We start from the raw sequence: 17,369 nt of genomic DNA on the forward strand, positions 1-17,369 counted from the left end.
TCTTTCTCTCTTCCCCCTCTCCTGTTCTATAGGCTGTCTCCTGTTCTATAGGCTGTCTCCTGTTCTATAGGCTGTCTCCTGTTCTATAGGCTGTCTCCTATTCTATAGGCTGTCTCCTGTTCTATAGGCTGTCTCCTGTTCTATAGGCTGTCTCCTGTTCTATAGGCTGTCTCCTGTTCTATAGGCTGTCTCCTGTTCTATAGGCTGTCTCCTGTTCTATAGGCTGTCTCCTGTTCTATAGGCTGTCTCCTGTTCTATAGGCTGTCTCCTGTTCTATAGGCTGTCTCCTGTTCTATAGGCTGTCTCCTGTTCTATAGGCTGTCTCCTGTTCTATAGGCTGTCTCCTGTTCTATAGGCTGTCTCCTGTTGTATAGGCTCTCTCCTGTTGTATAGGCTCTCTCCTGTTGTATAGGCTCTCTCCTGTTGTATAGGCTCTCTCCTGTTGTATAGGCTCTCTCCTGTTGTATAGGCTCTCTCCTGTTGTATAGGCTCTCTCCTGTTGTATAGGCTCTCTCCTGTTGTATAGGCTCTCTCCTGTTGTATAGGCTCTCTCCTGTTGTATAGGCTCTCTCCTGTTGTATAGGCTCTCTCCTGTTGTATAGGCTCTCTCCTGTTGTATAGGCTGTCTCCTGTTGTATAGGCTGTCTCCTGTTGTATAGGCTGTCTCCTGTTGTATAGGCTGTCTCCTGTTGTATAGGCTGTCTCCTGTTGTATAGGCTGTCTCCTGTTGTATAGGCTGTCTCCTGTTGTATAGGCTGTCTCCTGTTGTATAGGCTGTCTCCTGTTGTATAGGCTGTCTCCTGTTGTATAGGCTGTCTCCTGTTGTATAGGCTGTCTCCTGTTGTATAGGCTGTCTCCTGTTGTATAGGCTCTCTCCTGTTGTATAGGCTCTCTCCTGTTGTATAGGCTCTCTCCTGTTGTATAGGCTCTCTCCTGTTGTATAGGCTCTCTCCTGTTGTATAGGCTCTCTCCTGTTGTATAGGCTCTCTCCTGTTGTATAGGCTCTCTCCTGTTGTATAGGCTCTCTCCTGTTGTATAGGCTGTCTCCTGTTGTATAGGCGGTCTCCTGTTGTATAGGCGGTCTCCTGTTGTATAGGCTGTCTCCTGTTGTATAGGCTGTCTCCTGTTGTATAGACTCTCTCCTGTTGTATAGACTCTCTCCTGTTGTATAGGCTCTCTCCTGTTGTATAGGCTCTCTCCTGTTGTATAGGCTCTCTCCTGTTGTATAGGCTCTCTCCTGTTGTATAGGCTCTCTCCTGTTGTATAGGCTCTCTCCTGTTCTATAGGCTGTCTCCTGTTCTATAGGCTGTCTCCTGTTCTGTTCTATAGATGCGGTAAAGATCTCAATGGAACTCTAACCAAACAATGGAAACGCGTGGGGGAAAGATCCCAAATCTGCTCATTGACCCCAAGCAAAATTAGCCTACATTTACGCAGTTGTTTATATGTGTATTTCACAGTATGTTATGGTAAAAATCAGAGTATATTGCTTGTATGGATTTTAACCCCAATACATGTTAATGTCATTGTCACCAATCAACTTCATTACAGTTAAAAACTACTTTGACTACCACCACCGATTTCTGTATGCTAGCTATGCCACCAGCTTATACGAACGGGAGTTAGCATTTAGCAGTCACTTCTAAACTTGAAAAGGAACAACTTCTAAATGTTATGCAGCGAAAACGGCCAAATATATCAAAATCAGACTTTAGTAACCACATTGTGGGCCTGTTACAATACATCAGTCATGACGGAGTTGACAAATATCCACTTTGTTAGATCAGGTTTGTTGAATGTGCACCAATCTGGCAGCGTCCTATCCCCCACGGTCTGCGTTTCATTGACCTCTGCTGGATCTATAGGTGCTCCCCTGTTCTATAGGCTCTCCATGTTTCTTCTCCCTTCCTTCCCCTCACCTGTAGCTATATGTGTGAATGTGTGTTTGTGCGTGTGTGCGTGTGTGTGTGCGTGTGTGTGTGTGTGTGTGTGTGTGTGTGTGTCAGGGTTTCAGGCGCCAGACTAGTGACCGGGAAGATTTTAATTTATCGGACATTTGAGAAGTTTACTGGTCATCCATATGCATTGGGTGCGTAACCCATTAGGCCGTCCAGTGACCACCAACGCAGCCAGCGTCATGAATAAACGAGGGATATTGGCCAAATGAGCCACATTTACGTGTCCTTAAAAACAGCTTAAAACTAATTACAAAAACACTATTCCTTGTGTTTCGATCTGTAGCAAATGCAAAAATGTGGCTTACTAAAACAGTAGTTGTCCTCTTCATGGTTCAGCTGCTGGAGATTTGAGCACTAAATGCATCAGGGCATTGCATGCATAGGCCTATTGGCTTAGGTGTCCTCTGTATTAATATTTTAAAAAATAAATATAAAGGAAGAGAAGCTTAGGCCTAGTCCCAGAGAGAGAGAGCGAGAGAGATAGAGATATGCAGGTGGCATGCTACGACACCGACATGCATTTCTTTATACTTGTCAGATAGGCTACTGTGTCTGCTATACAGATATAGGCATACAGAAGGAGGCAAATTCGTTAATTTGCAATTAGAATATTTTTTATAAAGATAAGCATTATATTGTTATAGTAATAACTCTGGTAGGCCTAAACACATTCTTCCTCACCTCAAGTTCAACTGTCGAAGTCAGTTGGAGCACCTGTGCGCACTGCCTTTATATCATAGGCCTGCAGTATAATAGTCCAATAGCAACACCACACCAAACCTTCACAAACATTTCAAAACTTTATTAGGGTAATATCAAAAATACACTACATGACCAAAAGAATGTGGACACATGCTCGTCGAACATCTCATTCTAAAATCATGGGCATTCATATGGAGTTGGTCCCCCCCTTTGCTGCTACAGTGCCTTGCAAAATTATTAATCCCCCTCGGCGTTTGTCCTATTTTGTTGCATTACAAACTGTAATTTAAATGGATTTTTATTTGGATTTCATGTAACGGACATACACAAAATAGTCAATTGGTTTAAAACATTTCTAAAAAATAAATAGCGGAAAAGTGGTGCGTGCATATATATTCACCCCCTTTGCTATGATGCCCCTAAATAAGATCTGGTGCAACCAATTACCTTCAGAAGTCACATACAGTGGGGGAAAAAAGTATTTAGTCAGCCACCAATTGTGCAAGTTCTCCCACTTAAAAAGATGAGAGAGGCCTGTAATTTTCATCATAGGTACACGTCAACTATGACAGACAAATTGAGATTTTTTTTCTCCAGAAAATCACATTGTAGGATTTTTCATGAATTTATTTGCAAATTATGGTGGTAAATAAGTATTTGGTCACCTACAAACAAGCAAGATTTCTGGCTCTCACAGACCTGTAACTTCTTCTTTAAGAGGCTCCTCTGTCCTCCACTCGTTACCTGTATTAATGGCACCTGTTTGAACTTGTTATCAGTATAAAAGACACCTGTCCACAACCTCAAACAGTCACACTCCAAACTCCACTATGGCCAAGACCAAAGAGCTGTCAAAGGACACCAGAAACAAAATTGTAGACCTGCACCAGGCTGGGAAGACTGAATCTGCAATAGGTAAGCAGCTTGGTTTGAAGAAATCAACTGTGGGAGCAATTATTAGGAAATGGAAGACATCTCCCTCGATCTGGGGCTCCACGCAAGATCTCACCCCGTGGGGTCAAAATGATCACAAGAACGGTGAGCAAAAATCCCAGAACCACACGGGGGGACCTAGTGAATGACCTGCAGAGAGCTGGGACCAAAGTAACAAAGCCTACCATCAGTAACACACTACGCCGCCAGGTCATACTGGTCTTATTTCTTGTTTGTTTCACCAAAAAATGTATTTTGCATCTTCAAAGTGGTAGGCATGTATTGTAAATCAAATGATACAAACCTCCCCAAAATCCATTTTAATTCCAGGTTGTAAGGCAACAAAATAGGAAAAATACCAAAATAGGAAAAATACCAAGGGGGGTGAATACTTTCGCAAGCCACTGTATAACAGCCTCCACTCTTCTGGGAAGGCTTTCCACTAGATGTTGACACATTGCTGTGGGGACTTGCTTCCATTCAGCGACGAGCATTAGGGAGGTCAGGCACTGATGTTGGGCGATTAGGCCTGGCTCGCAGTCGGCATTCCTATTCATCCCACAGGTTTTCGATGAGGTTGAGGTCAGGGCTCTGTGCAGGCCAGTCAAGTTCTTCCACACCGATCTCAACAAACAATTTCTGTATGGACCTTCCTTTGTGCAATGGGGCATTGTCATGCTGAAACAGGAAAGGGCCTTCCCCAAACTGTTGCCACAGTTGTAAGCACAGAATCGTCTAGAATGTCATTGTATGCTGTAGCATTAAGATTTCCCTTCACTGGAACTAAGGGGCCCTAGCCCGAACAATGAAAAACAGCGCCAGACCATTATTCCTCCTCCACCAAACTTTACAGTTGGCACTATGCATTCGGGCAGTTAGCGTTCTCCTGGCATCCGCCAAACCCAGATTCGTCCATCGGACTGCCAGATGGTGAAACGTGATTTATCACTCCAGAGAACGCATTTAAACTGCTCCAGAATCCAATGGCGGCGAGCTTTACACCACTTGGCATTGCGCATGGTGATCTTAGGCTTGTGTGCAGCTGCTCGGCCATGGAAACCCATTTCATGAAGCTCCCGACGAACAAGCACTTTGCTACACCCGCAATAACATCTGCTAAATATGTGTATGTGACCAATAAAATTTAATTTGAACAGTTATTGTTCTGACGTTGCTTCCAGAGGCAATTTGGAACTCGGTAGTGAGTGTTGCAACCAAGGACAGACGATTTTTACCCACTGCGCACTTCAGCACTTGGCGGTCCCATTCTGTGAGCTTGTGTGGCCTACCACTTTGCTACTGAGCCGTTGTTGCTCCAAGATGTTTCCACTTCACAATAACAGCACTTACAGTTGACCAGGTCAGAAATGTGACGAACTGACTTGTTGGAAAGGTGGCATCCTATGACGGTGCCACGTTGAAAGTCACTGAACTCTTCAGTAAGGCCATTCTACTGCCAATGTTTGTCTATGGAGATTGCATGGCTGTGTGCTCGAATTTATACAACTGTCAGCAACATACTTTTGTATCTAACGTGCATTCGGAAAGTATTCAGAGCTCTTCCCTTTTTCCACATTTTGTTACTTTACAGCCTTATTCTAAAATGGATTAAATAAAACATTTCCTCATCAATCTACATGCAATACCCCATAATGACAAAGCGAAACAGGTTTTTAGAAATGTTTACACATTTATTAAAAATAAAAAAACTGAAATACCTTATTGACATTATTATTCAGACCCTTTGCTATGAGACCCGAAATTGAGCTCAGTTGCATCCTGTTTCTACAACTTCATTGGAGTCCACCTGTGGTAAATTCCATTGATTGGACATGATTTGGAAAGGCACACACCTGTCTATATAAGGTCCCACAGTTGACAGTGCATGTCAGAACAAAAACCAAGCCATGAGGTTAAATGAAATTGTCCGTATAGCTCTGAGACAGGATTGTGTCGAGGCACAGATCTAGGGAAGGGTACCCAAACATTTCTGCTGCATTGAAGGTCCCCAAGAACACAGTGGCCTCCATCATTGTTAAATGGAAGATGTTTGGAACCACCAAGACTCTTCCTAGAGCTGGCCGCCTCGCCAAACAGCAATTTGGGGAGAAGGGCCTTGGTCAGGGAGGTGACCAAGAACCTGATGGTCACGCTCCAGAGTTCCTTGGAGTTTGCCAAAAGGCACTTAAAGGACTCAGACCATTAGAAACAAGATTCTCTGGTCTGATGAAACGAAGATTGAACTCTTTAACCTGAATGCCAAGCGTCATGTCTGGAGGAAACCTGGCACCATCCCTACGGTGAGGCATGGTTGTGGCAGCATCATGCTTTGTAGATGTTTTTCAGTGGCAGGGACTGGGAGACTAGTCAGGATCGAGGGAAAGATGAACAGACCAAGGTACAGAGAGATCCTTGATGAAAACCTGCTCCAGAGCGCTCAGGACCTCAGACTGGGGCGAAGCTTCACCTTACAACAGGACAGTGCCTAAGCACACAGCCAAGACAATGCAGGAGTGGCTTCGGAACAAGTCTCTGCGTGTCCTTGAGTGGCCAAGCCAGAGCCCAGACTTTAACCCGACAAACATCTCAGGAGAGACCTGAAAATAGCTGTGCAACGATGCTCTCCATCCAACCTGACAGAGCTTGAGAGGATCTGCAGAGGAGAATGGGAGAATTACAATTTGGAATGTTTAAATAAAGCACTGTGAATGGCTTTATAACATGATAGGCCTAGTAATTATTTTTTGGCTGGTGAGAATTATTTTTTGGCTGGTGCCACCATCAGAAAAACTGTGACACCAGACCATTTTTTGGTCGCACTTATTTATTTCCGCGGCATCCACGCAATATAAACAATTTGTAGGCCTATCATGTTATAAAGTCATTCACAGTGCTTTATTAAAAAAGTGTAATAGTCTACAATGATGGTATTGAAGAAATAAGTTGTTTTATCTAATAATGTTGTGATTCAAAGTATTTTAATGTGCAACCTAATCCAGTGATTGTAATGCATTTTGGGTAGACAATTATACTGTTGTTATGTTTTACTGTTAAAATAGGGCTTCAGATAAAAAGATAATACCCAGTCATAGTAGCCATGTATTAATCTAGCAGTACATTTTAATGTCCAAAATAACGTTGCAGTTGTAGCCTACCGTCCAATGAGGCCTATGCGCATTTTGCGCGCTCCGTATCTCAAAGCCATGTCAAATATCTTTGTAAAATATATGGCATTGAGGAGTTTACCACATCAGTCACCAGTTTCATTGATAAGTGCATCGACGACGTCGTCCCCACAGTGACCGTGCATACATATCCCAACCAGAAGCCATGGATTACAGGCAACATCCGTGCTGAGCTAAAGGCTAGAGCTGCCGCTTTCAAGGAGCGGGACAGTAATCTGGATGTTTATAAGAAATCCCGCTACGCCCTCCGGCAAACCATCAAACAGGCAAAGCGTCAATACAGGACCAAGATCGAATCCTACTACACCAGCTCTGACGCTCGTTGGATGTGGCAGGGCTTGCAAACTATCACAGATTTCAAAGGGAATCCCAGCCGTGAGCTGTCCAGTGACACGAGCCTACCAGACGAGGTAAATATGCTCGCTTGGAGGCTAGCAACACTCAATCATGCATGAGAGCACCAGCTGTTCTGGACGACTGTGTGATCACGCTCTCCGTAGCCGATGTGAGTAAGATCTTTAAACAGGTCAACATTCACAAGGCCGCAGGACCAGACGGATTACCAGGACGCATACTCTGAGTATGCGCTGACTAGCTGGCAAGTGTCTTCACTGACATTTTCAACCTCTCCCTGACCCAGTCTGTAATACCCACGTTTCAAGCAGACCACCGTAGTCCCTGTGGTCAGGAACGCCAAGGTAACCTGGCTAAATGACTATCGCCCCGTAGCACTCACATCTGTTGCTATGAAAGGCTGGTCATGGCTCACATCAACACCATCATCCCAGACACACAGGACCAACTCCAATTCACATACCGCCCCAACAGATCCACAGACGACGTAATCTCTATTGCACTCCACACTGCCCTTTCCCACCTGGACTAAAGGAACACCTACGTGAGAATGCTGTTCATTGACTACAGCTCAGCGTTCAACACCATAGTGCCCTCCAAGCTCATCACTAAGCTAAGGACCCTGGGATTAAACACCTTCCTCTGCAACTGGATCCTGGACCTGCTGACGGGCCGCCTCCAGGTGGTGATGGTAGGCAACAACACATCCGCCACGCTGATCCTCAACACAGGGGAACCTCAGGGGTGCGTGCTTAGTACCCTCCTGTACTCCCTGTTCACTCACGACTGCGTGGTCGCACACGACTCCCAACACCATCATTAAGTTTGCAGACGACGCAACAGTGGTAGGCTTGATCATCAACAACGATGAGACGACCTACAGGGTGGAGGTCAGAGACCTGGCAGTGTGGTGCCAGGACAACAACCTCTCCCACAATGTCAGCAAGAAAAAGGAACTGATTGTGGACTACAGGAAACTGAGGGACAATCCCGCCATCATCCACATCGACGGGGCGGTAGTGGAGCAGGTCGAAAGCTTCAAGTTCCTCGGTGTCACCATCACTAAGTAATTATCATGGTCCACACACACCAACACAGTCGTGAAGAGGGCACAACAACGCCTTTTCCCCCTCAGGAGGCTGAAAAGATTTGGCATGGGCCCTCAGATCCTCAAAAAGTTAAACAGCTGCACCATTGAGAGCATCTTGACTGGCTGCATCACCACTTGGTATGGCAACTGCTTGGCATCCGACCGCAAGGCTACGGCCCAGTACATCACTGGGGCCAAGCTCCCTGCCATCCAGGACCTCTATACCAGGCGTTGTCAGAGAAAGGCCCTGAAAATTGTCAAAGACTCCAGCCACCCAAGTCATGGACTGTTCTCTCTGCTACCGCACGGCAAGCAGTACCAAATCTGGAACCAACAGTACCCTGAACAGTTTCTACCCCCAAGCCATAAGACTGCTAAATAGTTAGTCCGGGTAGCTATTGATTGACTATTTAACTATCTGCATATGACCCTTTTAGCACTAACTCTTTTAACTCATCACATACGCTGCTGTTACTGTTTATTATCTGTCCTGTTACCTAGTCACTTTATCCCTACCAATATTATTTATTTCTCTGCATTGTTGGGAAGGGCCCGCAAGTAAGCATTTCACTGTTAGTCTACATCTGTTGTTTAAGAATCATGTGACACATTTGATTTGATTTGATTACTTGCTATTGAGCTCATAGAGAGTTGGGAAATAAAAAGTATACCTACAGAAGGCTTAGAACATCCTCTCTCCATCTGTGACAACAGGACAGCAATTGGATTGAAAATTTTTATTCAATAAGAACACTTTTCTTCCTCCCGGGAAAGGAGAGACAGTGGCTCACTCGACACAGCAGCAGGCCCCAGCAAAACAGGGACGGACAGGCAGACAATTTCATTACAGGAATCATGAGGGTAATGTACTTTACTGTTTGACCAAATCATGGTTTTAGCCTCCTAAAAAATAGGACGTTTTGAGTGAGGTGAATGAATGTGCAGCCCGCACCGATGCGACCAATACATTTTTTTAATTGCACAGCCAAGTCACAAGGTCTCAAAATGTGGCTTAATGGTCACAGTCTAGAGTCTGCCTTGCAGGCTTCTCACTATAGGCATACTCTCTTTTGTTTTAGTTCAATGAATGTGTGTGTGTGAACGTGTGTGTGTGTTTGATGGATGGAGGTGAAAGGGGGATAGATTTGGGCTGAGTTAATGTTTCATAGTACGGAGGGTCTGTGTGCGTGGAGGTTAATCAGTGCTGGTTAATGTCTTCAGGAGGGTTGCTTGGGTTAAAGTGGTCTTCATGTTTTGCAGTACAGGCAGGACTCCAGCCGTCTGATCTGATGTTGGCTGCTGTTCCGTGTGGTAGTATTCTCCTCTGCTTAACCCTCTCTAACCCTGCATACATCTCTCCTGGAGAAACCTGATGATTGGAGACAACCACACACACCAGGGTTTCCGTTAGCTGGCAATTGCCGGCTTTTGGACAATTTTTTTTTTAAAGCCGAAAAGTAGAACTGTTGCTGGTCAAAATGACCTGGAGAAAAGAAATAATGCTTTTTATTAATTGATGGAAATACCAGTCGATGCTAACACATTTCACCATCATGCTTATCGGTCTATAGGTTAATTTGTATAATTTTGTGGAATTAAATTGGCATGTGTATTTTCGTTAGTCATCATGTATCTTATTTATCCAACACAACTATCACACGCACAGCATACAGAGCCTATTTTGAGCAGGATTTATCCTGCAGCTCCTCAGATGATTGTTGCTGGAGTAAAACATGGTTTTATAAGGCCATTCATTGCTCAACAATCCTAAATGCAATCGCGCAAAAAAATTGTTTTGGGTCACAATTAAAAAGAGCTACTATTTTTATTTCTCAACTGGTAATTGAAACTGCGAGCTCTGACACAACTTTTCTATTTAGTGATTATTTTTGTGTTTTTTGTACTTTATTTTCACAATGTATCCACTATAATTTCTTATAACCGACAGGAACTTTTGAACATAAGATCAGCATTTACCCCAATTACGACTTCGACTCATCTGCCCTGGGCTCTTTCTGTAATTCCGACCCAATTTTCAGGGTATCCAAGAGGCAAGAGAGGGGGAATCCTGGCAGGATTAAGGCGAAGGGAAAACCGGCCACCTCTTCCCTATTCTATTGGCCAGTCACTTGATAATAAGATGGATGACCTTTGAACGCGGATTTGCTACCAACGGGACTTTCGTAACTGCAATATTCTCTGCTTTTCTGAAGCATGGCTTTTGGACAAGATACCCCCCATGGCTATCCAACTGGATGGATTCTCCATTCACCGAGCGGACAGGACAGTAGAGTCAGGACAATCGAGAGGGGGAGTTGTGTGCCTCTTCATCAACAACAACAATTGTTTTTTCTGTCTTGAGCGCAGTGGTAGTCTTGATGATTTTAATTCCTCATCATTAAGACACATGATGCCAAACTTCCATCAACATGTCTCCTTCGCCTCTAGGGGCGATAGTCCTAGACCAATGTTATTCTACCCACAAGCAAGCATACAAGGTGCTCCCTCGTCCACTATTCTGCAAATCAGATCATGACTCCGTACTCCTGCTTCCTGTTTACAAGCAGAAGCTCAAATAGGAAGTACCTGTGACTCGTGCCGTTATGAAATGGTGATCAGAATCAGAGATTATGCTACAGGGGTCAGTTTGCTAGCGCTGATTGGAATATGTTCAGAGACTCCCCCGATAACATCAACGAGCTAACCACCTTCACCGGCTTCATAAGGAAATGTATCGGTGACGTTGTCCCCACCGTGAAGGTTCGCTGCCTCCCCAATCAAAAGCCCTGGATTAAGACCGAGGTTGGTGCTACGCTAAAGGACCGGGCTACCGCACACTGGGCCATCGCAGACAACCCTGATACTACTGCTGAGAATTGGAACAAGTCCAGGAAGTCGCGCTACGAGCTCCGCAGCGTCATCAAACAAGCAAAAGGACAATATAGAAATAAAGTGGAATCATATTACACAGGCTCCATCGCATGTGGCAGGGGCTACAGTCCATTACGGATTACAAAAGAAGACCCAGCCATGATCTGCCCAACGGTGCCTCTCTACCAGACAAACTCAACACATTTTATGCACGCTTCGACAATAACAACACCATACTATGCGTGAGGGTCTCCACCAAACCAGAAGACTGGGTGATCTGGCAGACATATTCAGTCATTTTAAACCGCTCATTGTCCAACGGGTGTGCATGCTTTGTCCCCCCCCTATACTCCCTGTTCACCCACGACTGTGTGGCTATGCAACACCATCAAGTTTGCTGACGACACGATGGTGGTAGGCCTGATCACCGTCAACGATGAGACAGCCTACAGGGAGGAGGCCAGTGACCTGGCAGTGTGGTGCTGGGACAACAACCTCTCCCTCAACGACAGTAAGACCAAGGAGCTGATCGTGGACTACGGGGCTGCAGTGGAGTGGAGTGGGTCGAGAGCTTCAAGTTCCTCGGGGTCCAAATCACTAAGGACTTAAAATGGTCCATACATGCATAGTCGTGAAGAAGGCGCGACAGCGCCTCTTCCCCCTCAGGAGGTCGAAAAAGTTTGGCATGGGGCCTCAAATCCTCAAAAAGTTCTGCAGCTTCACCATTGAGAGCATCTCGACTAGCTGCATCACTGCTTGGTATGGCAACTGCACCGCCCTCGATCGCATGGCGCTACAGAGGGTGATGCAGACAGTCCAGTACAGCACTGGGCCGAGCTCCCTGCAATCCAGGAACTCTATATCAGGCGGTGTGAAAGGAAGGCCCGAAAAATCGTTAAGGACTCAAGCCACCCAAGCCATAGACTATTCTCTCTGCTTCCGCACGGAATGCGGTACCAGTGCACCAACAGGCTCCTGAACAGTTTCTATTCCCAATCCATAAGACTGCTAAATAGCTAACAAAATGGCTACACAGACTATCTGAGTTGACCCTTGTATTTATCTCTATGCACACTCTCCGGACTCTACACACTCACGCACAGTGACACTCCAACACACACATAACATGCACACACATTTATACTGACTACACACACACACACACACACACACAATTGCATACAGTCTTCATTTACGCTGCTGCTACTCTGTTTATCATACATCCTGATGCCTAGTCACCTTAGCCCTATACATATCTACCTCTTATCACTCCAGTATCCCTGCACATTGTAAATATGGTATTGGAACTGACCCTGTATATAGCTTCTGACCCTGGAACTGACCCTGTATATAGCTTCTGACCCTGGAACTGACCCTGTATATAGCTTCTGACCCTGGAACTGACCCTGTATATAGCTTCTGACCCTGGAACTGACCCTGTATATAGCTTCTGACCCTGGAACTGACCCTGTATATAGCTTCTGACCCTGGAACTGACCCTGTATATAGCTTCTTACTTTCTCCCGTTGTCCTTATTTCTATTTCTTGTGTTTTTTTTATTTTTATTTTTTATATTATGAGGCATGTCTTACCTTGCTTCAAAGTAGCCTATAGGCAAAATCCCACCATGGAAACGTGGGGGCAATTATTTAATAAAGACTTCATAGGCGGCGCGTGAGTTTTCATGTTGGGGAAGCTTGAAATTGTTCCTACCATGCTTTGGATAAAAGCGTCTGCTAAATGGCATATTATTATTATTATTTCTACCATTCTGCGTGCCAGTTATAATTTTCATATGCAAATTTTTTCGTGGAACAGATTCATTTCAATAATAACGTTTTCGTTTCTCAAAATCATTGTCACGTGGTTGATTATAAAATTCTGAATTAAAATGATAAAAATCTCAAAGTTAAAAGTCAACTAATGCGAGATCACCAGCCTCCACCATATGGACGCGTTGATACACCGTGATTCATTGATGGCTAAAGTAATTAGTGCATGGAACTCTTAGCCTATAGGCCAATGTAACACTGAGGATTTGTGATTATTGAGGGGGAGATTGTTGGAAAGATTTTTCAAATAGCTTACTGTGAGGAACTATAGTTAATATATAATTTACATTTAAATTATCATTCGCAATGGATATTAAAATAAAAACAGTTTCCTACATTTCTACGCAGCAGGCCAGGTAATTCTATGCGTGCTCAGGTGTGCGCGCTCGTTCAACATTATCAGGACAGAGAAAACAGACACATGCTCATTGCTCACATGGAGCACTCCTAACAATGAAAAAATGTACAAATCTCGTAAATGATGGTTATGAAATAAACCAAAACTTGTTTCTCACAAGTATAGCGGGTTGTGAACTCCGCAAACAGCGTTTCCAGTCCGAGAATGAGAACGGTAAATGACTGTAATTAATACTTGCATTAACAGAAATTAATGTAACCAAATGACGGGAATTAACGTTACATTTACTACTGGTGACGTAATGGGGAATTGATGTAAAAAAATAAAAGAAAAATGTATGAAAGGGCAAACAATTCACACAATGAAACAATGAATGCGCAAGAATTGGCGGGAGACAGCTGAGCCATTCTGGAGAGAGACTGGCCTATATCTTCACCACACACCCCTCCCCTTCTTGTCTCAACATTTTAACTTATGCTCAAGACACATTATCTTCACATTTGTTATGCTTTTCACTGACAGCCGAAACTCAATAATTTAAAATAAACTAATGATCATCAATTCCTCTGTAGCTGTCATGCTTTCTGGTGAAGTATTTTGAAGTATTTTATTTCTGTATAGACAGGAGTAATTATATAATTTTGGCAAATTTATTTCCATTTACTTCCCTATTGGACTCACTGCTATGCCATTTCTCTCCTGTTCTATTGGTTTTCATATGAACCAGGGCCTAACATTTTATTTTGGGTCCACCAGCCACTGTGGAAGGTAGATGAAAATAATTACATTTTTTTTCTAAAACAAGAAATGTATTAGGAAGAAGTGATGTGGTATATTGCTGAATTTCATAAAAAAAATTGTGACCTCAAGTCTTTTTAATCCAAATATCAGGGCCTGTAACGGGGCTACTTGAGTCATGTCTGTGTACTCTTTGCTATCAGTTGAAGCAGCAGACTCAAACTAACATTTTGAAAAACAACCGAGCTTGTGAACAAAACAATGTAAATAGCCAAGAAACATGAGGACAAAGTCAAATTAGACCAACTTTTGCCTGTGTGCAACGCCTCCAAATGAATCTCTCAGCACTTCGCACTTCACTCAGTGAGCTCAGCTCCCCTGCCAGGCAGTGTTGCTGCGAGAGGTGGGACATAGGATTATAATTTATTTGTGCAATTAGTAGCTGTGAAACAAAACAGCAGAAATACTTTGAAAACAGCTATTGCAGCATTTTTGTAACTCTAACTCTAATTTGCTTATGCTTGATTTTTGACCATTTTTATTCGCGAATTGAATGCTCGCACTGTAGAGCCCTGCAAATTGACCACCCGCCAAAGTGGGTGCTGAAATAGACATTCTTACTCGTCAATACCTAAATCTACCCGATTTTGGCGGGTGTTTATTTTATGCCCTGATCAACTTTCTTTCGTTGTCCAAAAGCCAAAGGCAGAATCCTACTCATATTAGCAACCCATCCTAGTTGTTGCATCTTTAGATTCCCCCTCTTTCTAAGTTTCTAACAGAAATATTAATCTCTGTCATATATGGAACTTCTATCAGGTGCGCTGTTTAGAATGGTGTGTTTTCCCACAAATTGCATTTTGGCAAACGTTTGAAAATGACGTTTTATTGGCTGCTTCATTACATGAGTTGCATGTTCTGTTAAGATGCATTTCCGTAATCAAAATGTGATTTCTGTCATTCTGAGCACCGTGGGTGGATGCCCTAATGGGTTATGCACCCAATGCATATGGGTCCGGTAAATATCTCAAATGGCCGGTAAATGAAAATCTTCCCGGTCACATTGTAAGGCGTTACATTTTCCTAACAGAAACCCTGACACACACACACACACACACACACACGTTATTGGAGGCTGAGACGTGGTGGTCCCGGGCCTGAGGAGGATGGGTGAGGGGCTGAGGGGGGGTTAGTAGGGGTGAGGGGTTTCCGGGGAGGGGGGGGGATATATAGAGGGGTGAGGAATGGTGATGTTGTTAAGTCCTTATTGATCACTTTGATTGATTACCGATTGGACAGTCCTACGCCAATGCGGCTGGTCCACACACACATGCACAGAGCTATGTCTTACTATACTTGTGAGGACTATTCTCCTTAACCCTAACCCCTAAGCCTAAAATTGCTTTTTTACAAGTGAGGACCGGCAAAATGTCCTCACTTCTTCTCTGAATTTTAGTTGGTTTACTATTCTTGTGAGGAGTTCTGGTACTCACAAGTATAGTAAAACGTGAACACACACACACACACCCACCCATCCATCCATCCTTTATTCTGTGTTGTTGATGATTAACTAGAGGCCATAAAAGCATATGTATTCCTGTGTAGACATGATAAATGTAACCCCACCATTAATTTATTGGCTCAGTAGTAAATGGAGGATAGCTTTGGGATATGGATAGCAATAGGGTAAGGGTAGCAATGTCTACCCCATTTTTTGAATTTTCAATTACAAGACTGGCTTGTAATAATGTTAGATTTGTATATAATTTAAGATGGCATCGGATGAAGTAGTGTAATTTAGTCAGTGTAGTCTGATTTTAACATTAATATCTGGTAATTGTGGATTGTTTTTTCAACAATATTGCATAGGTTATGAGCTGTGTTCTATTGTGTTTGAATGACCTGAGGAGTAGTCTTGGAGTTTCTGCAGTACATGATCTCTCGTTTTCCTTCGTTCTCCCTCTCGCTCTCTCTCTCTCTCTCAGGCACAAAGCACTCTTGTTCCTCTAGTGAATGTGTGCTGCCCACAGCCATTCAGCCTTTTGTGGGGTGAGGGGGGCCTCTCACCCCTCCTCCCTAGAGGTCACTAAGGGGCAGGGGCAGAGTTTATACCGGTTATGGGGTGTGTGTGTGTGTGTGTGTGTGTGTGTGAAATCAATAAAACAGCAGCAGCAACAACTTAACAGATAGAGGGCATGTGATGGGGGAGTAACATGAATATGAATGGAGCCTTCCCCTTTCCCCCCAGTATGAAAAGCTGTGTGTGTTAGAACAACGTGTGAGTCATCAGATTTCTGCTTGTTATTCTGGGTCAGTGGCAGGACAGGCCACCTACTGTGTGTGTGTGTGTGTATGCCTGTGTGTGTGCGGGTGTGTTTTTAATATGTGGTTGTGTGTTTGTGTACAGCAGGGGTCGGCAACAGGCAGCCATGGGCCAAAACCGGCCCGTAGTTTTTTGTTTTCAGCTATAAAAAAAATATTTAAAAAATATTTTAGGAAATCTGTTCCCAAGTATTCCCATGCTTAAAAAAAGAGACATATGATTGTGTCTTAATGTATTTAAGGTATGCAATTATTGTTATTTTCAAAGGCAGTCTCTTTTTGGGCCTAGGTGTGGTCAATTTGCGGTGTACAAATTCTAATTTTTATATTCCGGCCCCCTAACCATCCACTCCAACAAAAATCAGCCTGCGGTTGAATCTAGTTGCCTACCCCTGGCATGTGTGAGAATGTGTTGTTGATTTGGTCCAGCCCACTCGTTAATGGTACCATACACACACTCACTACTGTACTGCATACAACTCATATAAACACGAGACAATGATGAGTTTATTTTACGATTATGAAAAAGGATTTATAGTGATGATGATGATGATGATGATAAAAGGTATGATGATGACGGTGATGTCAATCCTTGTAGGTGCGTTCTCCAGTGGTGACGTGTCGTCAGGGGCGGGACCTGCTTCTATGAGTGGAGCTAACTCTGAGTTGCCACAGCAACAGCCGACGCCCTCCCTAGCTCCTCCCACCCCCTTCACTGCCACAGCCCCCATGACCAACACAGCATCCCCCCATGTGAGTACATACACACACCACACACACAGACTAGGCCTGTACTGAACAGAGTCAGATCAACGTTACTGTCAGAGACATACTAGTTAAATTAAGTTTAAATAGGTTTAGAAAAGGATGACAGAGGAGTTTTTAGGGCTGTGACAGTCTTGGAATTTTGGATGATGGTTATTGGGCAGCCAAATGCCCGCGGTCACTGTAAAAAAAAATATATATATATAAAAATAAAAAAAAGAGACCACTGCACATTTTTCTTAAATCAGCATCTCTACATGT

General features: G+C 43.8%; 1 protein-coding gene across 3 annotated transcripts in view; it reads left to right on the forward strand.

The window, feature by feature from the left end:
* Positions 1-17,369, forward strand: part of mllt10 (MLLT10 histone lysine methyltransferase DOT1L cofactor) — a 72,473-nt gene that overhangs the window by 41,127 nt on the left and 13,977 nt on the right. For all 3 annotated transcript variants that reach the window (XM_041861661.2, XM_041861662.2, XM_041861664.2), the window contains one exon: positions 16,942-17,096. In XM_041861661.2, the coding sequence (XP_041717595.2) occupies positions 16,942-17,096 (155 nt within the window). The remainder of the gene's footprint in view (positions 1-16,941; positions 17,097-17,369) is intronic.

Source organism: Coregonus clupeaformis, chromosome 34, assembly GCF_020615455.1.
Source record: "Coregonus clupeaformis isolate EN_2021a chromosome 34, ASM2061545v1, whole genome shotgun sequence".
In the NCBI taxonomy this organism is placed as follows: domain Eukaryota; kingdom Metazoa; phylum Chordata; class Actinopteri; order Salmoniformes; family Salmonidae; genus Coregonus; species Coregonus clupeaformis.